This window comes from Phaenicophaeus curvirostris, chromosome 3 (assembly GCF_032191515.1).
Source record: "Phaenicophaeus curvirostris isolate KB17595 chromosome 3, BPBGC_Pcur_1.0, whole genome shotgun sequence".
NCBI classification, from domain to species: Eukaryota; Metazoa; Chordata; class Aves; order Cuculiformes; family Cuculidae; genus Phaenicophaeus; species Phaenicophaeus curvirostris.
Genome location: NC_091394.1, coordinates 98,162,046 through 98,184,518, shown reverse-complemented (window position 1 = coordinate 98,184,518; position 22,473 = coordinate 98,162,046). Strand labels below are relative to the sequence as shown.

The 22,473-nt window shown below is 52.5% G+C and overlaps 2 protein-coding genes across 3 annotated transcripts in view; both read left to right on the top strand.

The window, feature by feature from the left end:
* ZC3H3 (zinc finger CCCH-type containing 3) overlaps positions 1-12,865 on the top strand; it is a 143,135-nt gene extending 130,270 nt beyond the window's left edge. Inside the window, exons 12-13 of one of the 2 annotated variants that reach the window (XM_069854758.1) lie at positions 11,210-11,278; positions 11,445-12,865. In XM_069854758.1, coding sequence (XP_069710859.1) covers positions 11,210-11,278; positions 11,445-11,476 — 101 coding nt within the window. In that variant the 3' untranslated portion in view covers positions 11,477-12,865. Of the gene's footprint in view, positions 1-116; positions 355-11,209; positions 11,279-11,444 lie in introns of those variants that run through there. The other variant, XM_069854756.1, reaches the window with a different exon arrangement.
* Positions 12,866-18,774: 5,909 nt separating this feature from the next.
* On the top strand, positions 18,775-20,700 carry MAFA (MAF bZIP transcription factor A). The gene has a single exon (XM_069853149.1). The coding sequence runs from the start codon at positions 19,812-19,814 to the stop codon at positions 20,676-20,678; it is 867 nt and encodes a 288-aa protein (XP_069709250.1). The 5' UTR covers positions 18,775-19,811; the 3' UTR covers positions 20,679-20,700.
* The last annotated feature ends 1,773 nt before the right edge of the window (positions 20,701-22,473 follow it).

Here is a 22,473-nt window from a genome sequence, read left to right as displayed (position 1 = left end):
AGTTGATAAAGAAGTGGAGGTAGAGATCATGCCTGGTTCTCCTTAGCATTAGGTGGGAGGCTTCTGACCAGACACGGCTTCACATGTTCCTTTTCATCTCCCATCCTGTGCAGCAGCTGTGGTGTCTGAGTGCCATCAGATATGGAAGAAGGGGAGAGCGTCTGGCTCAGAAATCATTTATGGCAGTAAAGATGAAGTCCTCGTTGCCAGCTCAGCTGGCACAAAACCTGGTTTGGTATGAATGTGATTCTTGGCTTGGAGCAAAACCAGCATGTCCAGCAGGACCAGGGAAGTGATTGTGTCCCTGGAGTCAGCATTGGTGAGGCCACACCTTGAATGCTGGATTCAGTTTTTGGCTCATTGCTACAAGAAGGACATTAGGAGCCAGAGAACGTTCAAAGAAGGGGAACGGAGCTGGTGAAGGGTCAGGAGAACAAGGGTTATGAGGGGCAGCTGAGGGACCTGGGGTTGCGTAGCCTGGAGAAAAGGAGGCTGAGGAGAGACCTTATCGCTGTCTACAACTGCCTGAAAGGAGGTTGTGGTGAGGTGGGTGTTGGTCTGTTCTCCCAAGTGACAGGTGGTAGGACAAGAGGAAATGACCTCCGGTTGCACCAAGGAAGGTTCAGTATGGACATCAGGAAAGATTTCTTCACTGGAAGGGTTATCAAGCACTGGAACAGGCTGCCAAGGGCAGTGGTGGAGTCACCATCCCTGGAGGTGTTTAAGAGACAGGGAGATGAGGTGCTTAGGGATTTAATTTAGTAGTGGACAGGTATGGTTGGATTTGATGATCTCAAAGGTCTTCTCCAGCCAAGCAGTTCTATGATTCTATGAAGGGCTGGAGGATCCTTCCCGCTCTTGGATCCCATCCTCCTCTGACTGATCATGGAGCAGGATCCCACTTGGAGAAGCGATGAATTCAGTGCCCAAAGCTGAGCTGAGGCATTTGCCCAACCGTCTTTTAAATGTCAAGGATCTGCAAGGCTGTGCCAAGGCTCAACCATGAGCTTCTTTGTGCCAGGGAGGCCTGAGATGCCTTCACACTGTCGGAAAGAAAATTCCCAGGATTAACAACATATTGTTGAAGTCACGGGCACAGTGGATACAACAAGGGATCATTCTGGCTGGAAAAGCTCCCCTCCATGACGTGACATGAAGCACTTGGCTTCCCTTTCCATGGCTTTCTTCCTCCACGTGCCTCCCTCCTCCTCTGTCCTTGGCCCAGGTTCAACTCCCTTCTGATCTCAGTGGTGGGAGCAGGGAGGTGTTCCCAAAGCAGCATCTTAATTGGGATTTTATGTCTCTGTGAAGATGGAGCAATTAATCCATGGGGAAGAAGGATGTTGAAATGCCTTGGGTTGCACTTGGCAGCCTGTAGGACCTTGGTCAAGAGGTCACAGGTATCATCCTGGCAGCGAGGACATCCTTATCCTCTTGACTGTGCTTTGCACATTCAGAGTAGGATGATTTCCAGGCTTTTTGGATGACAGGATGAGTAGAAGGAACTGTATCAGTCCAGGGATGTAGACAAGAATTATCAATTGGTTTGGGTCGGAAGGGACCTTCAAGATCATCCAGTTCCAACCCTCCTGCCATGGGCAGGGAAACCTCTCACTGGATCAGGTTGCTCAACGCCTCATCCAACCTGGCCCTGAACACCTCCAGGGATGGGGCAGTCACAACTTCTCTGGGCAACCTGGAGAAAAGGAGCCCGGACCACTAAGAAGCCGTCATCTCAAGAGGGTGCAGGGTGAAGCCATTGATGGACCAAATTAGAGGACCAAACATTAAAGGACCAAATGCTTCTTGGTGGCCGCATCACGAGGACTGGTTCTTAGGAGTTGAGGTGCTGTGTGGAGCTGAGCAGGTGGTCAGGATGAGTCCAAGCGTAGCTCTACGTGGTATCTGGTGTCTGTGATGGGGCTTGGGGGTCTGCACGTTCCACGCTGCAGCCTTTGTATCAAGGATAATGTTGGGTTTCTGCTTGTAAAGCCTGAAGGTGACACACAAATTGGTGGAGTAGTAAATAAGGAGGACAGGGTGTTATTACGGAGTGATCTGAATGGCTTGGTTAAACGGTCACAATTTGAGAAAATGCCCTTTTAATGCTGGTAAATGCAGGAGGGATGAAGAAAAAACACCAGCGCTGTGGGCGAGAGGGATGGAGCTGGGATTATTGATGACCTTTAAGGACCAGTGTGCTCAACATGAACTTGTAAGGTCTCAGTGGGGATCTGCAGCCTCTGGATTTGGGATGGAGGAAGAAGTGAGCTGGAAAGGGGTGATGTGGTGTAGATGCATGACATTGAGCTACCTCTGCTGTCCTCCTGTGGGGTGGGTTTTCCAACCTACAAGAGGAACCTTGGAATTTGTGGCTGGAGGAGTAGTTTGAAGGCATCGGTGCTTTCCAAGCATCCCCAAAAAAGCCCATCCATGCGGCAAATTGCTTCTGGACAAGTATCCCAGCTAGGAAAGGTGGGCTTGGTGGCATCCCAGCCTTCACCTCCTTGTGTTCTCCAACCAGAGGGCAAAGCTAGGAGGTTGCATGGGCTCTCCTACCCCTCTGACACCCGTTTCCAGGTAATGGGCTTTTCCATATTTCACCTTCCAGTTAAATCGCCTGCGCTGGAGCCTAACTGGCCTCCCTGCGCTAATTGTAAGCAAGTGCACCAATGCAAACCATTCCAATCGAGCGCTAATTTAATTAGAAAGCACCCATTTTAGTTAATTTGTTCAAGAAGATCACTGGAAACTCCTGGAGAGAACAGATGTTCCCCTCTCCCCCGATGAACATTCAGGGGTTTGTAAATGGCTCCACTCAGCCTTGTTTAGGAGAGAAAAGAGGATTTTATAGCCGCAAACGACCCTTTCTGTAAACATTTTACAGCTCTCTGCACGTTTGAGTGACGATAAACCCCGAGCAACTCGGCGGGCTGCAAATTTGCGACCATACGGCTATCATTTTATTGTCATATTTCACGGTCGTAACGTTAATGGAAGATGCTCGCTCCAGTCTTTTTTTAACGGCTCCGCTGAGCACGCTCAAAACGCTTCGGCGTTGGATTCGTGGAGGTGCCAGAGCTTCTGGGTTCGTTTACAGCTTTCACTTCTGGAGGAATAACTTCGGAAATGCGAAGCTCCTCCCGTCTCCACCGGGCTGGGTGCTTGTTGCCTCCAGTCGGGCATCTTGTGTGACCCCAGCTGGAGTCCCGTGTCCAGTTCTGCAGTCACAGAATCAGGGGATGGTTTGGGTTGGAAGGGACTTTAAATATCATCCAGTTCCAACCCTCCTGCCATGGGCACGGACACCTCCCACTGGATCAGGTTGCTCAAAGCTTCATGCAACCTGGCCTTGAACACTTCCAGGGAGGGGACATGCAGAACTTCTCTGGGCAACTCGTACCAGTTCTCACCACCCTCAGCATGGAGAATTTATTCCTTATGTTCCATCTAAATCTTCTCCCTCCAATTTAAAGTCATTCCCCCTCATCCTATCGCTCCAGGCCCTTGGAGAAAAAGTCCCTCCCCAGCTTTCTTGTAGGACCCCTGCAGGTATTGGAAGCTGCTCTAAGGTCTCCTCGGAGCCTTCTCCTTTCCAGGCTGAACAAACTCAACTCTTTCAGCCTGTCCTTGTACGGGAGGGGCTCCAGCCCTCGGATCATCTTCATGGCCTCCTCTGCACCTGTTCCAACAGTTCCATATCCTTCTTCTGTTGAGGAATCCAGAACTGGACACAGGACTCCAGGCGGAATCCCCAGCATAAGAAGGATATGAAAATGTTGGAACAGATCCAGAGGACGCTACGAAGATGAGCTGAGGGCTAAGAGCACAGGCTGAGAGAGTTAGGATTGTTCAGCCTGGAGAAGAGAAGGCTCTGGGGAGACCTTATAGCAGCCTTTCAGTATGTGAAGAGGCTCCAGGAAAGATGGAGAGGGTCTTTTTCCAGGGGTATGGAATGATGGGATGAGGGGGAATGGCTTTAAATTGGAAGAGGGAAGATTTAGACTGGACAGTAGGACCCTCATGAGTCCCTGGAGCAGATCAGACCCATGGGAGGTGGTTGCAGATCATGTGAGATCTCCGATCACAATAATTTTAGCCTCTGCAGGCAAGAGCAGCAACAAATCTTTATGCAGGATCAGGGGTTTTAGAAGGACAGTGATGTTTGACCTCTGCATGCCTCAGTTTCCCCATTTGCCATATTCTAATTAGCAAGTCCTCTGAAGCTTTACTGGTGGTTTGTGGGTGGCTCAGAGAGCTGCAAGGGTGGAAGCATCTGGGAGGTCTTCAGGAGAGCCAATGATGAGTTTAGCCATGAGAAGAGCAGCTAAACCATCTCCTTCATGGTGTGATCTCCACGTGAGTATGTGGCTGCCAGGACATCGCATCCATGTGCTCACCCTGAGGCTGTTGCATGTGGCTTGCTAACTGCTCCATCACTTTCTCACTGACGTGGTGGAGTTGCAGCAGAGTGAGCTGGTGCCCCATGGGCTCCCCGTGATGGAGATCTGCTAGAGCAGATGCCATGAAGGCTTCTGCCGTGAGAGCTTCTCCCTCTCCACAGATTCCTCTGTGGGCTCTTTGTTCTGCTCCAGCTGCTGACCAACTCAGGATCTATGTGGCAGGACCTTTTCCTCAGTCCTCATGGAGACACCACCAATGTATATGGGTCGACCATGCTGTAGTCATCTTCCTTCTGCTCCAGGGCCATTTTTCAGGTTTAAGTCCAGACCTTAGGATGGCAAGATGGAAGGGACCCAGGCAGGTCATTGAGTCCAACCTCCTGCTTAAACCTAATCACACCTCTGCTGGTGACAGCTGGGAAGTCAAGGACACATGGTGAGGGATGTGTCCCTTGGCAGAAGAAGGTGGCAGAAGCAGGTGGAGGCACTTTGATTGTCATGGTTAGAGCTCATGGGAGTTATAGGCCCTCCCAGATCCTCAGTAGATGGTACCAAGGGGACAAGGACAGGCTAAGTAGAGGAAGGACAGTAGGTCACCAACCCCTGATGTCTGTGGTGAAAGGAGAATGAGGTTAAGAACATGCTTGAGGTACCCTGTTGTCCTTAAATCATCCTTCCCATCACTGCCTTCTGCTCTTGTAGGGTAAATTAGCAAGGTCTAGACAAGGAGCAGGAAATCTCCATCTTCCATTGTGATGGAACCCATGACTCTTCCTTTCTCATGTCTTATCAGCCAGGAGGGCTCTGGGGCAGCATCATCGATCTTGGTGGTACCTTCCCAACACTTCTCCTACCACTTGGCAGAGCTTTCTTGTAATCATAGAATCATGGAAAAGTTTGGCTTGGAGAGAACTCAGAGCCCATGCAATTCCAACCCCTATCCTGGCAGGGGCATCTCCCACTGGATCAGGCTGCTCAAAGGCCTGTCCATCCTGACCTTCAACACCTCTAGGGTTGGAGAAGGCAATCCATGCATTCAGCAGATAAGCATTTGATGCTCCTGTGCTCTTCACCTTTGCTGTGTTATCCCTCTGCTGGTGGATGCTTCCCTCTCCAGTCCTCCACCCAACGCATACTCCATTGGGCATGCCAGGAGACACTAATTAGAGAGCATCAAAGTTCTTTCATAACCAAGTTAACCAACCTCTGATAGAATTGGGGTTTCTAATGCAGAAGTCTATCGAGCTGCACCCATCCCTCAAGCAGGACAATGTGTATCAGTCTAATTGGTTTCCTGTTAACGAGCCTGCTGGATCTGCTCGGGTCATTAGCAATTGCATCTTCTCCTCCTGAGTCAGCAGATCTTCACGGGTTTGGGGGCTCTTTGGTGGGAGTCCCTGCAGTGGACGAGTTTGAAGTTGTTCTCATCCACCTTGGAGACTAGTTTCAGACATCTTCATCATGGATGCTTCCTTCCCAGCCCAAAGAGACACATGGGCTGGTGCTCAGCCTGGTGGTCCTCACCAAAAGGGTAACCCCTGGTGGACCTCAGAATCATAGAGTGGTTTGGCTTGGAAGGGGCCTTAAAGATCATCCAGTTACAACTCCCCTGCCATGAGCAGGGACACCTCCCACTGGGTCAGGCTGCTCAAAGCTCCATTGAACCTGGCCTTGAATTCCTCTAGGGATGACGCAGCCATGACTTCCCTTGGCAACATGTGACAGTGTCTCACCACCTTAATTGCGTAGAATTTCTTCCTAATGTCTGATCTAAATCTGCCCCCTTCCAATTTAAAGCTGTTCCCTCTCATTCCTTATCTCCGTGCCCTTGGAAAAAGTCCATCCCCAGCTCTGATGAGGCTCTGGCACAGGTTGCCCAGAGAAGCTGTGGCTGCCCTGTCCCTGGCAGTGTTCAAGGCCAGGTTGGATGGAGCTTTGATCTAGTGGGAAGTGTCCCTGCCCATGGCAAGGGCTTTGGATCTGCATATGGGCTTTAAGGTCCCTTCCAACCCAAACTGATTCTATGATGTGGAGCATCTCCAGCATCACCTGTGTGCCTAGGTGGCCAAGAAGGCCGTCAGCATCCTGGCTTGTATCGGAAATGCTGTGGTCAGCAGGAGTATGGAAGGGGTTGTCCTCCTGTACCCTCGTACTGGTGAGGCTGCACCTTCCATCTTGGGTTCTGTTCTTGCTCCCTCACTCCAAGAACGACATTGAGGGGCTGGAGTGTGTCTGGAGAAGGGGAATAAAGCTGGCGAAGGGGCTGGAGCACGGGCATTCTTGGAGTGACTGAGGGACCTGGGGTTCTTTAGTCCAGAGAAGAGGAGGCTCAGGGGAGATCTTATTGCTCCCTACAACTCCTTGAAAGGAGGCTGTGGTGAGGTGGATGTTGGTTTCTCCTCCCAAGCAACAAGCGATAGGGTGAGAAGAAATGGCCTCAAGTTGCACCAGGGATGGTTTAGATTGGATATTAGGAAAAATTTCTCTACTGGAAGAGTGGTGGTGCCCTGGAAGAGGCTTCCCAGGTCAGCGGTGGTGTCCCCATCCGTGGAGGGATTAAAAAAACCGTGCAGATGTGGCACTTCGGGACATGGCTAAGTTGGCACCGTGGTGTTTGGCTGACGGCTGGACTGCATGATCTTAGGATAATAGAGTCATTAAGATTGGAAATGACCTCTATGATCTCCAGCCCTTTTTCCCTCTGACTCTTCCAACAAGGAAAGAAAAGCAGTTTTTAAACCCTCAGCAATCTGGAGCGGTGGGCAGGGAGAGGATTTGGGACCAAGGACCAGACTCATCTCCATTTCTCCCCCCGTCTGAGGAGATCCCCCCATCTTAAATCCCTTTCTATCATCAGCTGGATGAAACGAATTCTGTTTTACCTTCTCCGTCGGGTGCAGCTGGAGCCGCTCGGCTCGGCAGCGTCTGTGGGAAAGCCAGGTTTTATTGAAAAATATAATGGTGCCACCTGAAGCGTGATTTACTGCCGTGTCCACTCCTCGGACTTGATAATATATTTCTATTAGATTTCCTTCTTTTCCATCCCTTCTCCTCGCAAAGAGTGGCAACTTTCTCCATCTGCCTGACACCTTCTTAGGCTTCCGCAAAATAAATGTTGATTTTCATCAGGAGAAAGAGTGCTGGAAGTCCTAATTCTCCAAGCGAGGCTGACAAGCTCAGCAAAAGCTGCCCGGCTTTCGATGGAAAGCTCGTGATCCAGCCTCGGTTTCTTCTCGTTGGAAGCAGTTCAATCATCGTAATGAAAAAGGGGTTTCTTAGCCCGGCTTTCGCTAACTAGAAATTATATACCTGGTTCCTGGAAGATGGATTGCGCCGCTGCTGAAATGCAGAGAAGAAAGGAGGAGGGGGAGAGAGTGAAGGCGCGCGAGATGCGACCTAAGATTGATCACGCCATTTGCAGGATCTCCCATGCACAAAAGTGGAAAATACATTTCCGTTGGCTGGGGTGGGTTAAGTGACATCCCTGGTTTCTCCAGTTCTCCCCCTCTCTGGCTTTCATAGAATCATAGAAACATTTGGTTGAAAAAGATCTTTGAGATCATCGAGTCCAACCATATCTGTCCACTACCAAACCATAGCCCTCAGCATCTCATCTCCCTGTCGTTTAAATCTCTCCAGGGATGAGGACTCCACCACCCCTTTTCAAGTGCCTGAGAACCCTTTCAGTGAACTAGTTTTTCCTGATGTCCAATCTGAACCTGGCCTGGTGCAACCTGAGGCCGATGGAGTGTTTTGGGGATGTGGCATTTGCCCATCATTGGCTGCTCCCATGGGGTGAAGCATCCACCACTCCATCCTTTCCAGAAGGAACATCTCCCTCCATCTGAGGTGAGAAACTCTACTAGTTTAGTCCTTTTATGACCTATGTTGGGTTTATTTCGCCATTGCCCTCCTTGTTTATTTGAAGGAGTACATTGGAAATAAGGTGTGGATGCTCTGAAAGCATCTCAGCTCCATGCAGCCCCATGCTGAAGTCAAGAAGCTAATTATGGTTGATTTAAAAATCACCTCTTTTTTTTTTCTGTGTAAACCAAGAAATTGATATTCCTTCTTCTTTAGTCATATTTGCTTTGAATTGCCATGCCTGAAGGCCATGCCGCTGACGGATATTAGCTAATGAAGTGTTCTCTGCTGATCCAGGAGGAACTGAACCATTTTCACTGTTCCTGGTTGACCAGGGCCACGGTTGTTGACAGGGCAGGAATGAGGAGCTGCTGATTTCAACCCCTTAGTGATGGGCAGCAGCTCTGCTGGACGCTAATTATAGCAACCAGGGCCAGATATGGAAATCCCAGGCTGGAAAACCCATCTGGCTTAGAATCATAGGATGGTTTAGGTTGGAAAAGACCGTTAAGATCATCGAGTCCAACCATCAATGCAGCCCTGCTAAGTCCACCACCATTCCATGTCCCCACGTACAACATCTACTCATCTTTTAAACACCTCCAGGGCTGGTGACTCAACCACCTCCTTGGGCAGCCTCTTCCATTGCTTGACAACCCTTTCAGTAAAGGATTTCCTCCTACTATCCAACGTAAATCTCCTCTGGCACATCTTGAGGGCATTTCCTCTTGTCATGTCACCGGCTACCAGGGAGAAGAGACCAAACCCCCACCTTGCTACAACCTCATTTCAGGAAGTTGTAGAGAGCAATGAGGTCTCCCCTTTGTCTCCTTTTCTCCAGACTAAACAACACCAGGTCCCTCAGCCATTTCTCACAAGGCTTGTGCTCCAGACCCTTTCCCAGCTCCGTTCCCCTTCTCTGGATGCGCTCCAGTGCCTCAATGTCCTTCTTGGAGTGAGGTGCCCAAAACTGAGCTCAGGATTTGAGGTGCAGCCTCACTGATGCTGGGAACAGGGGGACAAGTACTTCCTTGGTCCTGCTGGCCACACTGTTCCTGATGCAGGCCAAGATGCTGTTGGCCTTCTTGGCCAGCTGGGCCACTGGTGGCTCATGTGCAGCTATCAACCAACATCCCCAGGTCCTTCTCCACCAGCAGCTTTCCAGCCATTCTTCCCAAAGCCTGTAGCGCTGCATGGGGTTGTTGTGACCCAAGTGCAGGACTCAGCAGTTGGCCTTGTTGAACTTCATGGACTTGGCCTCAGCTCATCGATTCAGCCTGTCCAGATCCTGCTGTAGAGCCTCCCTAACCTCATGCACATCAACACTCCCACCCAACTTGGTGTCATCTGCAAACTGACTGAGGGTGCACTCGATTCCCTCATCTGTGTTGTTGATAAAGAACAGAACCGATCCCAGTATTGACCCCTGGAGACACAACTTGTGACCGGCCACCAGCTGGATGCAAAAGCTTGATGCAGAAGGAGTCATCTGGAAAATGAGGAGGGTGTTCAGAGACCGAGCAGGGTGCGATGGGCGTCTGCTCGATGGTGCTGGTCTCCAAAGCTGAATTTGGCTATGTTGCTGGTGACTAATAGCCACGTCTGTCGGGTCTGCTGTGCAACCTTCTGATGTATGGGTGTTGTATTAAGGGTGGAAAGGTGCTAAATGAGCCCTCTTTATTTTACATAAATTAACTCAAAAGCGATGAATCACTGCCACGGCGTCTTAGACTCCAAGCAAGTTGGTTTACTCAAGTTTAAAAAGAAAGAAAAACTCTTGGTGGTTCCCTGTTGACAGATGCTATGTAGGATCCTCACAACCTCCTGCCTCCCATGCCTCCAAAACCTTCTCCTTTGGCCTTTCAAGGCCTCTCAAAGGAGCCCATGGTTCCACATCCGCGTTGGGGAACATCAATTGGGAAGTGTGATGAGGAACGCCATGGTCTTGGAAAAGACCCTCCCCAGCTTTTCTGGAGCCACTTCAGGTGCTGGAAGGCTGCTCTAAGGTCTCCCCAGAGCCTTCTGTTCTCCAGATTGAACAACCTCAACTCTGTCGGCCTGTCCTCATAGCAGAGGTTTTCCAGCTCTCTGATCATCTTTGTGGCCTCCTCTGGACATGTTCCAACAGTTCCATCTCCTTCTTGTGTTGGGGATTGCAAAACTGGACACAGGACTCCAGGTGGGGTCTCACGAAAGCCGAGCAGAGGGGCAGAATCCCCTCCCTCGACTTGCTGGCCACGCTGCTTTCGATGCAGCCCAGGGCATGGTTGGTTTCTGGGCTGCAAGCCCACACTGCCAGCTCATGTTGAGCTTCTCTTCCACCAGCATCCCAAGTCCTTCTCCTCAGGGCTGCTCTAAATCACATTGTCCCCCATCCTGTGTTGAAACTGTGGATTGCCCCAATCCAGGTGTAGGACCTTGCACTTGATGATGCTCACATCATGCACAATTTGAAGGTTTGACTGCTTTTTATTACCCTTTTCACCCATAAGTTGAGGGGTTTGCAGCAGACTCACTCACTGCTCTGTGGTGGGAAGGGACCTCCAAGCGCCTCCATCCTGTGCCAAGGCCTGAGGATGCTTAGGGATGTGGGGAACCAACCACCTCTATCCCAGCCATTGTGAAGGGGGAGGTCAGCTCTGGCTTCAGGGTGAGAGGCTTTGGATGCAATTAAGTGGGCTCGTTTATCTCCATTTGCTCGCTAATTATTCTTCCTTGTGGGCGATACTGTGCCCTCTGGGGCCGCTTTTCCTCCATTTTCCTGTGTGGTTGCATGAAGCGATGGAGCTAAAGGAGCAGCAGAGGAGCAAGGGATGGTCCTATGCTCTCTTGCCGTGGTGGCTTGTACGGATCTTGGTGACTTTCTTCTGTTTTCTTCCTTTCTGGCTTTCTGTGGTGGCTTGTACTGACCTTGATGACTTTTCTCCTCTTTCTGCTTCCAGTCAGCACCAAACGGAAGAGGACTTTGCCACCGAACTCAGAAGACACCCATCCTGAGGAGGGTGGCAGAGGTGAGGCCAGTGAGTGCTGTTGGGGTTGGGCGATGTAGAGATGGAGAACCACCTGCATCCCTGCTGTGCGTGCTTGTCTCCGTTGCGTTAACCCATTGCAACTGGGCATGGAGGGTGTACGGACGTGCATCACTCACCTCCCACCATCACCTTTTCCTTTCTTCAGGGAAACGGTTGCAGATCAAGCCTCGTCTATGAGCAAGACCCAACCCTGTGGCAGCCGAAATGCTCAGGAACCGCAGAGCCGGACACGACCCGGCACCTACCTCAGGATGCTGCAGCCGGATGCGGCAACTCCTTCTCATCTTGTTTTTCCGGGATGTTATTTTGGCAAGGAGCCGGATGGCCTTGTGAAGTGCCACCCATTCCGCAGGGAATTGGCTTTGTTTGAAATGTTTTAATTTGCCAATAAGTTTTCTTTTCAGCTGGTTTATTGAAGGTGAGCCCGGCCACCAGGTTCCTTGGATGCTTGCGGGACTGGGAAGAGGCTCCCATTCCCATTGATCCTCCTGCAGCTCCGTTGCTGTCCCGGACATGAGGTGACACGGGGACCTGAGGAGCTTAACACCATCACGTGATGTGCCCGCATCAAGGTCAGCCACAATATTGGGGACAAACATGGTCACAGGTCACCATGCTGGGAGGTAACGGGGTGTGAAGTCACCACATGGCTCAGCCCTGACCTCTCCATGCCAAAAGACCAATTGCATCCATCCTGCTCCATTCTCTTGGTTTTGGGAGGAGATTCCTTGGAGCGGAACCATGTGTGAGGAGCATCCCTAGTGAAAATGTGTGCTGGGAGCAGTGCTGAGCTCACACCACCTGTTCCTGCAGCACATCAAGGTCTCCCATGGTTGACTGAACCCTGATCCCCACCTATCCCTATCCCACAGGGGTTTGGTCACCCTTGGGACGACCAAACGAGTCTTTTGAGGTCTTCTGAGGTCCCTCCAAATCCAGGAAAGGGACAAAACATGCCGGGGAGTGTTTTGCCGAGCCTAGTACTGCCGGCCATGCTGCTGCTGGCACGATGGGTTTTTACATCCATGGGTACATTTCCCATGGGGATTTTGGGATGGTGGGTGCTCTTCCTCTGTATGGATGTAATTTTGACGACAGCTGTAGAACCTTTCCTTGCCAAGTGGTGTCGAGATCTGGGAGCAACCATACAGGGTTGACAGCTGCAGTTTCACCCATGGATGAGCACCCATGGGTGCCTACACCCCATGGAAGGGCCGTGTGATCCACCCACATCTACAGGATGGGGTTCTCACCCTTGCCCAGCTCATGGTGGAGGATTCATGGTTTGGTGACTCCAGGCATTGCCACTGATGGCGCGATGTCATTGATACCTGTCACCTCCATGGGTTCCTGTTGAAGGATGCTGAACTGGCAGCTGTGGGGGTTTAGTGCCACTTGGAGACCAGACTGAGGTGGCATCTCCCCAGCCATTGCAGGAACTGGTGGGTCCTCCTGGGGCTGCACTCGTTTTTTTTTTAATAAGAACTTCGTTGTCTTCATTGATATTAAATGTCTTTTATTAACTGGTGTATTTTGATATGTAAATAAAGAGTTTCTTCCCCGGAATGGCCATTTGGAGTGTGGCTTTGGTCTTTTTTTCAGCCATATGGAATAAACAACCCCTTGAGGAGCTCCTGATGCTGGTGGAGGGGTCACTCTGCTCCCCAAATCACAAAATAAAGGGGAGTTTCTAAGTGTGTTGAGTTTTTATAGAATCATGGAAGAGTTTGAGTTGGAAGGGACATCAAAACCCTTCCAGTTCTGACCCTCTGCCATAGGCAGGGACATTTCCCACTGGATCAGGTTGCTCAAAGCCTCATCCAACCTCATTCAGCATCTCTAGGGATGGGGCAGCTACGACTTCTCTGGGCAACCTGTGCCAGTGCCTCACCACCCTCACAGGACAACATTTCTTCCTAAGATCTCATCTCAATCTCCCCTCTTTCAGCCTAAAACCATTCCCCCTTGTCCTATCCCTGCACTCCCTGAGCCCCTCCCCAGCTTTCCTGGAGCCCCTTCAGGTACTGGAAGGTTGCTGTAAATTCTCCCTGGAGCCTTCTCTTCTCCAACCTGAACAAACCCAACTCTCTCAGCCTGTCCTGGTGTGGGAGGTGCCCCAGGACTTGGATCATCTCCATAGCCTCCTCTGGACTCACTTCAACAGATCTGTGTCCTTCTTATGCTGAGGACTCCAGAACTGGACACAGGACTCCAGGTGGGGTCTCATGAGAGCAGAGAGGGAGAATCCTCACCCTTGCCCTGGTGGCCACACTGCTTGTGATGCAGCCAAGGACATGGTTGTCCTGGGCTACGAGCACCCATTGCTGGCTGGATGAGGTGCTGAGGGTTCAGTGATTGATGGGAATGGTTGGACTCGATGATCTGATGGGTCTTTTCCAACCTGATGATTCTATGATTCTATGATTCTCATCCAACAAATCTTTCAGAGGTTTTAATTATTGTAACTTTTTCCCCCTCCATAACCTGAAAGGATGTTTTGTCTCATGGTGGTCACCTACAAAAACCCTAAGTGGTCACCTAAAAACTCCTAAATTCACTAAAAATTGCCCTGGAGGAGATGATGAAGCTACAAATCCCTAGGGATAATGGTACAAGGTGATGGCAGCCAGGAACTACTGTGCTCCTTGTGGCTGTGGCTCCCTAATGAGCAGACTAACAGGGATTAAGCCTCACGCTGCTCTAATTAAGCAAGACAATGAGATCACTGAGAACCGTGGCTCTGCCGCCCACCAGTGACACTGCTCCCTTCCAGGGGACAATAGTAACTTGTTGCTGGCTCTTGTTAAAGAATTGCTTGGGAGTGACTAATTCCCAGGGAGGGATAAACGCAGCCCCTGGAGAGGTGTTGCTCAGCCTTGGTGGGTTCCACCACCACCAGTAGCCAAGACACCTTGGTGATGGTCTCCAATGGGTTTATGAATCCTTCCCGTGAAGGTGGGGTTGCTGTGGTGGTGGACTTGTGGCTGGGCTGTTCCAGGGCCTCAACAAGGATGTGCCCTGGGGGTGTCTTGGCCGAAGGGCTGGCACGGGAGGTGTTTCTGGAGGGCACCGTAAACATTTCCTGGAAAACCCTCCTGCGGCAGGCACCGCTGGCACAGCTCTTGGTCCTTTGCCGGGGAAGCAGGTGCCGGGTGAGCAGCACCCACCAGCTCACTTTTCTGCCTGTCATCAGGGTGGCTGTCCCCTCCTCTCTCCTCCTCCTCCTCCTCCGCCTCCTCCTCCTCTCCTGTTCCTTCTCATCTCCTCCTTCTTCTCTTCCTCATAGAATCATTAAGATTAGAAAAGACCTTAAAGATCATCAAGCCCAGCCATCAGTAAGACACCACTTCTGGTCCCAAAGCACCCCATCTACATGTTTTTTAACCCCTCCAGGGGTGGGGACTCCACCACTGCCCTGGGCAGCCTCTTCCAATGTTTCACCACTCATTGCAGTAAAGGAATTTTTCCTAATAACCAATCTAAGCCTCCCTTGGTGCAGCGTGAGGACATTTCCTCTCGTCCCGTCAATTGTCCTTGGGAGAAGAGATCTATGCCCACCTCACTACAACCTCCATTCAGGGAGCTGTAGAGAGCAATGAGGTCTCCTCTCAGCCTCCTCCAGGCTGAAAACCCCCAGTTCCCTCAGCTGCCTCTTGTAATGCTTGTTCTCCAGAACCTCCTCCTCCTTGGAGCCCATAGCTGGTCCCACCATGGGCACCAACCTCTTTGCATGATTTTTCCCTCTGCCAAAATTATTTCTGACCCTTCTCTGTGCAGCAGCACCTGGATTTGTGCCACAGATGCTGGTGGAATGTCACCAAGATGGTCCCACCAGCTCTAGGGGTCTTGAGAGTTCCCCAAGCCATTGTCACCTAAGACTGAGTACTGTGCACCATCACCCCATAATCAGCCAACTGGGGAAACTGAGGCAGCACCCATGCAAGGACCTGGTCCTGCTCAAAGGGTTAAGGGAGCAGAGGAGCTGTCAGGTCTAAAAGCAAAAGGTGATGCCATCCCACTACCATCCTGTGGCCACCAACCTGGTTATGTCACTCGACCGCCTGTGAGTAAACTTAGATGACCGGCTCAGCGTGGCGGGGAGGGTCACCCTGCTAAAAATACCCAAGCAGGGGGTGTTGTGGGTGAGCGACGGCCCCGTTGGAGCCCAGCCAGCTCCTAATTCCTTCGTGGCTCCTGTCCCATCATGGGTGGCAGCTGCTGATGGGGACCGGGTGCCCCCAAGGTGTGAGCAGCTCTAGGGAGGAACATGGTGCCAACGGTAGGGGGTGGCACCTCATCCCGGTTTCCCACCTTTCCTGGTGTGAGATCCTGACATCCCACATTTAGGGGTCACACGATTAAGCTTAAAAACACCCCATGAAAATGAGGTTTTGTTGCTAAACCACTAAGATGCCCTTTTTGTCCTCCTCACCCCCAGGTTAGAGGGGGTCTCATCAGCCTCTGCCCAAGGTTAGGGTCTCCACTATGGAATGTGTGGCCCAAGTTATCCAATACGGGATAACTTCCAGCATCACAGAGTCTCAGGGGACACATATGGGACACTCCTGCATCCATGACATCCCCAGGTGGAGAAACCTCCCATATGACCTGACTCAACCTTGATAGAACGGGAAAGAGGGAGGAGGGGACAAGCACCCCAAACTCTCCAGAGACCAGATCCAGTGGAGCAATCATAGAAACAAGGAATAGTTTGGATTGGAAGGGACCTTAAAGATGATCCAGTTCTAGCCCCCTGCCATGTGCAGGGACATCTCCCCTCCGGATCAGGGTGCTCAAAGCAAGAATGAGAAGGCAATGCCATACCAGACCTGGTACATTGCAGCTTATCTTAGAATCATGGAATGATTTGGGTTGGAATGGACCTTAAAGCTCATCCAGTTCCAACCCCTTGCCATGGACAGGGACACCGCACGGCAGGTGGGCATAGATGGCTGTGGGATGCAAGTGGTCATCTCTTGGGGTTAGGTGGGACAACAGAATGGTGACAGCTCCGTGCCTCAGTTTCTCTCAAACACCTTGACATAGGGAACAGCTGTGCCCACAGCTGGAACCCTGCTGCTGTTGTGTCCCATCTCCACAGCCCTGACGAGCACACCAGAAGGATGGAATGTTTTCCAGATGGATATGGATGAGCTGGACAAGTGAGCCTGTGTGAACCTCCTGAGGTTCAACCAAGCCAAATGCAAGGTCCTACACCTCAGTCAGGGCAATTCACAGTTTCCATACCGGATGAGGGATGATGTGACTGAAAGCAGCCCTGAGGAGAAGGTCTAGGGGGTGCTGGGGGATGAGAAGCTCAGCATGAGCTGGCAACGTGGGATGATGGGGGAATGGCTTTAAATTGGAAGGGGGAAGATTTAGATGGAACACTAGGACGAAATTTTTCATGCTGAAGGGTGGTGAGGCCCTGAACAGGTTTCCCAGGTGAGTTATGGCTGCCCCACCCACGGAGGCTTTCAAGGCCAGGTTGGATGGTGTCTTGAGCAACCTGATCCAGCAGGAGGTGTCCCTGCCCATGGTGGGGAGGTGGGTTGGGAGTAGTGGTGGAACTAGATGGCCTTTAAGGTCCCTTCCAACCTAAATGATTCTATGATTCTATGACCATGAAGCCCCCAAACCCTGTGAAACTCAACTCTTGTCTGAGTGCCCCAAACGCTCTCATCCTTTACATCTTGCAGCTGCAGCAGCCAGGGTGTTATGAGGCTTGGAGCACCGTGGCTGCATCCAGCATGGTGATCCTTGTCATCAACTTGATGCTCCTCACCACGTGCCAGGCACTAACGTCACCTCCTGTGGCACGAAGCCAGAAGTGGCATCAAACCTGGTCCATTCCCAGTTGGAGTATGCGGATCCAGATCCAGTGCATGCATCTGCGCCCTAACCACCAATGGCTTGTGGGACACTAGAACATGTTCCTCAAATACACAGCTTTGTGCAAGGATGGCAAGCACTCCCCATGGCCTGGGAAGGATGCTCCCACCTGGAAAATTGAGGTGGTGAAGAAGCAGCACCTGGACATCAAGCCTGGTACCTGCAGGGGGGCAAGAGGCCACCACGCTCCTGCAGCAGCACAGCATAAAACCTGATTTGACATCAATTAGCCCCATTTGGGGTCTTTTCTATCTCTTTGGGAGGAAATTATAGCTTCTTTTGTATTTTTCCTCAGCTTGGCTTGGGCCCAGGGTGGTTGGTGGTATCTGGAAGGGCGAAGGAATGTGGTGGGGCTGGGAGTCAACTTGGGGTGGCCCTGGGATGCAGAGAGGTTCAAGGGGGGAGGCCTGGAGGTCGGATGCAAGGTGGGTGGCGAGGGAATGGAAGGGCTGATGCTCAAGGGATGCAGGGAAGACGCTTGAGGAATGCAAAGGGTGTGCCTGGGTTTGCAAGAGGGATGCCCGGAGGATACAGGTGGGATGCAGGGGGATGAAAGGGCTGAAAATAGGAGGGGATACAAGGGGAATGCCGGAGAGATGCAGGAGGGATGACCGGGGGATGCCCAGGGTATATCCATAGGTTACAGAGGGGATGCGAGAGAATGAAAGGAAGGGGATGCAGGGAAGGTGCCTGAAGGTTGCAGGGGGGGATGCATGAGGAAGCCTGAGGGACACAGGAGGGGTTCAGGGGGGTGCAGGGGTGATGCAAAGTGGGAACAACATGGGGATGCACCAGGGGATGCAGGAAGGATGCCCAGGGGATGCCCAGGAGGATGTAGGTGGGATGGATGCAGGGGGGATGCCCAGGGGATGCAGGGGGGATGTAGAAAAGATGCAGGAGAAATGCCTGGGGGATGCAAGGGGGATGCCCAGGGGAAAGAGGAGGCAGGCAGAGGGGGATACAAGGAGGATCCAGGAGAGATGCAGGCAGGATGTCCGGGGGAATGCAGGGAAGCTGCCTGAGGGATGCAAGGGGGCTCTCTGGGGGGTGCAGGGGGGATGCCTGAGGGACAGGATGGATGCGGGGGGATGCACACGGGTTGCAGGAGGATGCAAGAGGGATGCAGGAGGATGCAGGGGGATGTAAGAAGGATGCCTGGGGAACACAGGACGGCTGCAGGAGGGTGCAAAGAGGGTGCGGGGGGGGGATGCAGAGGGGATGCCCGAGCGTTGCAGTGGGTTAATGCCTAGGGTAGACCTGGAGCACGACCCCCCTCGCCTCTCCCCCTCCTCCGGAGCGACCGCGGGTAGCACCGAGCCCTCTCCCCGCCGAGATTGACAGCTGCCCCGGGGCGTTGCCATAGGGATAAGCAAATCGAGACGGGAAAGCGCTGCTCTCATCGGCTGGGAGAGACTAATCCCGCCTCGGGAGGCGTGTCCGGGCTCCTTTCCCTCTATATAAGGCAGCGGGGCTGCATTCAGCACCGAGCGCTGGTAGAGGGAGCGGCTGCCCCTTAGGGCGCTGTGCCCGGGGGAAGGAGGAGAAGAAGAAGAGAGAGAAAAAAAAAAATAAAAGGGGGGGCAGGAGAAGGCTCGCAGCCCAGGGAGGTGGGGCTGGGGCAGGTGCCAGGGGAGGCAGGAAGGGGCGGGCAGGGCGCTGCCTGCTCCTCGCCATTGGGAAGCGGCTGCAGGCAGCGGCACAGCCGTGCTGGAGGGGTCCCGGTGCCGGTCCCGCACCCACGGGGCTCCGCTTCCCGGCGGAGGGGCCCGCAGCCCAGCGCAGAGCATCCCGAAGGAGGAGATTCCGGCGGCGGAGGCTCCAGTCCCGGCTGCAGAGTGGAGCGAAGCCCCGACGGGAGGGTCTGCCTGCACCCCGGAGCAGAGTCCTGCCGGGGGCTCTCGGAGCCCGGGTTGAATCCTGCACCGAATTCCAGCCGGGCGCTCCTGGAGCCGGGCTGAATCCCGCAGGGAAGCCCCGCTAGAGGCTTTCCCCGCAGCCCAAGCTCGAGCCTGCACCGAATTCCAACCGGACGCTCCCGGAGCCGGGCTGAATCCCTCTGGGAAGTCCCACCGGAGGTATCTCCCGAAGCCTGAGCTGAATCTCACGCCGAATTCCAAACAGGCGCTCCCGGAGCCGGAGCTGAATCCCGCAACCAAGTCCCGCTGGAGACTCCCGGAGCTTGAGCTGAATCTTGCACTGAATTCCCACCGGACGCTCCCGATGCTGGGCTGAATCCTGCAGGGAAGCCCCAGCGGAGGCTTTTCCCGGAGTCCGGGCTGAATCCCGCACCGAAGCCGCGCGGGTCGGAGCCTGAGCTGAATCCCGCCCCGAATTCCCAGCGGCCGCTCCGGGAGCCGGGCTGAATCCCGCAGGGAAGCCCCAGCGGAGGTTTCTCTCGGATCCCGGGCTGAATCCCGCAGGGAAGCCCCGCCGGAGGCTCCCGGAGCCCGGGCGCACCCGGGAGCCGAGCCCCGTCGGGGCGACCGGTTGCCCCGTCGAGCGAGTCCCGCATCCCGCTCGGAGGAAGCCTCCGGATCCCGGTCGAAGGGGCTTCTCGGAGCCTTCGGGACCTCCAGCCCTCGGTGAACGGCGGTGCCCGGGGGGTTCTCCATGGACTGAGATGGCCTCGGAGCTGGCCATGAGCGCGGAGCTGCCCACCAGCCCCCTCGCCATCGAGTACGTGAACGATTTCGACCTGATGAAGTTCGAAGTGAAGAAAGAGCCGGCGGAGGCGGAGAGGCTGTGCCACCGCCTGCCCGCCGGGTCCCTCTCCTCCACCCCTCTCAGCACGCCCTGCTCCTCCGTGCCTTCCTCGCCCAGCTTCTGCGCCCCTAGCCCTGGTGGGCAACCAGCCCCGGGCCCTCCGACCACCACGGCCCCTTCCCTGGGCTCCAAACCGCAGCTGGAGGAGCTGTATTGGATGTCGGGTTACCAGCATCACCTCAACCCCGAAGCTCTCAACCTGACGCCGGAGGACGCGGTGGAGGCGTTGATCGGCGCCCCGCACCATCATCATCATCACCACCAGGGTTACGAGCCTTTCCGACCTCAGCCCTTCGGTGGCGAGGAGCTCCCGCCGGCCGCTCATCATCATCCCGGCCACCACCACCATCATCATCACCACCTCCGCCTGGAGGACCGCTTCTCCGACGACCAGTTGGTGAGTATGTCGGTGCGGGAGCTCAACCGGCAGCTGCGGGGCTTCAGCAAGGAGGAGGTGATCCGCCTCAAGCAGAAGAGGAGGACCTTGAAGAACCGAGGCTACGCTCAGTCCTGCCGCTACAAGCGGGTCCAGCAGCGGCACATCTTGGAGAACGAGAAGTGCCAACTCCAGAGCCAGGTGGAGCAGCTCAAGCAGGAGGTGACCCGTTTGGCCAAGGAAAGGGATCTGTACAAAGAGAAATACGAGAAGCTGGCCGGCCGGGGCTTCCCAAGGGAGCCCTCCCCATCCACAGCCCCCAAACCCGCTGCCGACTTCTTCATGTGAGCCCCAGCTTGGGGAGGGGAGAGGGGGGTGTCCCCCCCTTTTATTTTTTCCTTCCCCTCACGTGGGGAGAGCAAATCCCCCTTTGCTTGTATAAAAATAATTATTATGATTTTTTTTTTCCCCCCTATTCAAATGTCGGTGGGGAGGTGGGGGAAGTTGAACCCCCCCCTTTCTCCCCACTTCGGGATGCGGGGTGGTGGACCTGGAGCCAAGCCTGCATGCGGGACGTGTACGGCGCAAAAAAAAAAAAAAAAAGAAAAATAACCAGACCCCTTCTCCCCTTTCCCTGGGAGCATCAGCGCCATCCAGGTGGCTTCCCCCCTCTCCTCCACACTTTTTCCTGCGTGTTTCCCCCCCTCAATTTGCTTTGCTTTGATTTCTTTTCCCACGGATCAGCCGGTCCCACCGCCCGCACCCCCTTCCCGGCCGGCAAACCTGAGCCACATTTAACTTATTCACCCTTGTAAATATGTAGAAAGTAGTTAGTTTTCTGCCTTTTTTTTTTTTTTCTTTTGTTCCTCGAGCCTATATTTTGCTTGGTGATTTAAAGAAAAAAAAAAAACACAAAAAAACAAACCAAAAATCCTTTAGAAAAAGACAAAAAAAAAAATTACACGAGTCTTAAAAGTTTGTATGTAATAGCATGCAAATAATATCCGAGTTAATTTAATGATGTTGGGAAGAAGCCGAATGCACTATATACAGGAATCGATTGGGTTAAATAATACTGTTTTATAGAGATTTAAAATTATCTATGCTCTTAAAAATAGCGGGGAGGGGGAGAGGGAAAAATTTTAGGGTGACCTGAAAGGCAATATAGGAATATATGGACTGCAAACGGTTGGCTGCTATCTCACTATGCACCAGATTTATTTATTAACTCTCGGGAAACGGAATATTATTTTAAACCTCGGTGTTGAAAGAAGGAAAGGAAAATGCACGTTATTTCTTGCGCAAAAAAAAAAGAGAGTAATAACAGTTCGTGCAATTTGTGCTTGGAGCAAAAAGCGGGGCTGATCCTGCGAGAAGGCGCGGGTTTGTTTTTCTTTCTTTTTTTTTTCTTTTTTGTGGACAAGTTGCTTATTTAAAAAAGAAAAATCATGAAAAAAAAAAATTTGGGGAAAACCACAAGGGTTTTGCGGACAAAGCGAGTTTGGGAGCCTGGTGCATTTTAGGGACTGATCGTGCGAAGCGTTTTTAACGACCTGTTGTTTCGATTTGTGACGGTTTTAACGATGTTGCATCAAGATAAAAACTTATATTCAAATAGAGCTTGGGTCGGGTTTTCTCTCAACCGGGGGTCCCGGAGCATCGCCTTTTCGTTTCGCGTTTGCTGCTTCTTCCCTTTGAGTCCTGGTTTGGATGCAAAACCCTCCTCGCACTCCCGCTGGGTTAGGGGGGTTTGCAGGAATAAATCCAGTGTTGACCATCGCTTGCGAGGCAGCGGCTACCATCGACTCTGCCCCACTGAACTCTGGCTTTTTGCTTTTTCTGCCTTTATTGTTTTATTTTTTTTTTTTTAATTCCAGTTGGGTACTCAGGTTTGTTGGTTATTTTTGGAGGTTCTCAAGGTGCCCTGGAGACCTTCGTATCCGCAGCTGCCAAAAAGTCACCTTCATTCGGAGTCCGGTTTAGTCCCAGTGAGGTGCTGGTTTGATTTTTAAATAGTAATAAATGATTTTTCTTTCCCCTTCCCAGTTCTTAAATAAGGGGAAGGGAGGAAAAAAGAAAAACCCAAACCAAACACCCGCTTTCCCTAAAGGAAAGCTTTAGGGTTTGTATTTCTACAGACGTT

Excerpts from the sequence above, each read along its gene's own strand:
- MAFA (XM_069853149.1), top strand. The coding sequence starts at position 19,812 with ATGGCCTCGGAGCTGGCCATGAGCGCGGAGCTGCCCACCAGCCCCCTC.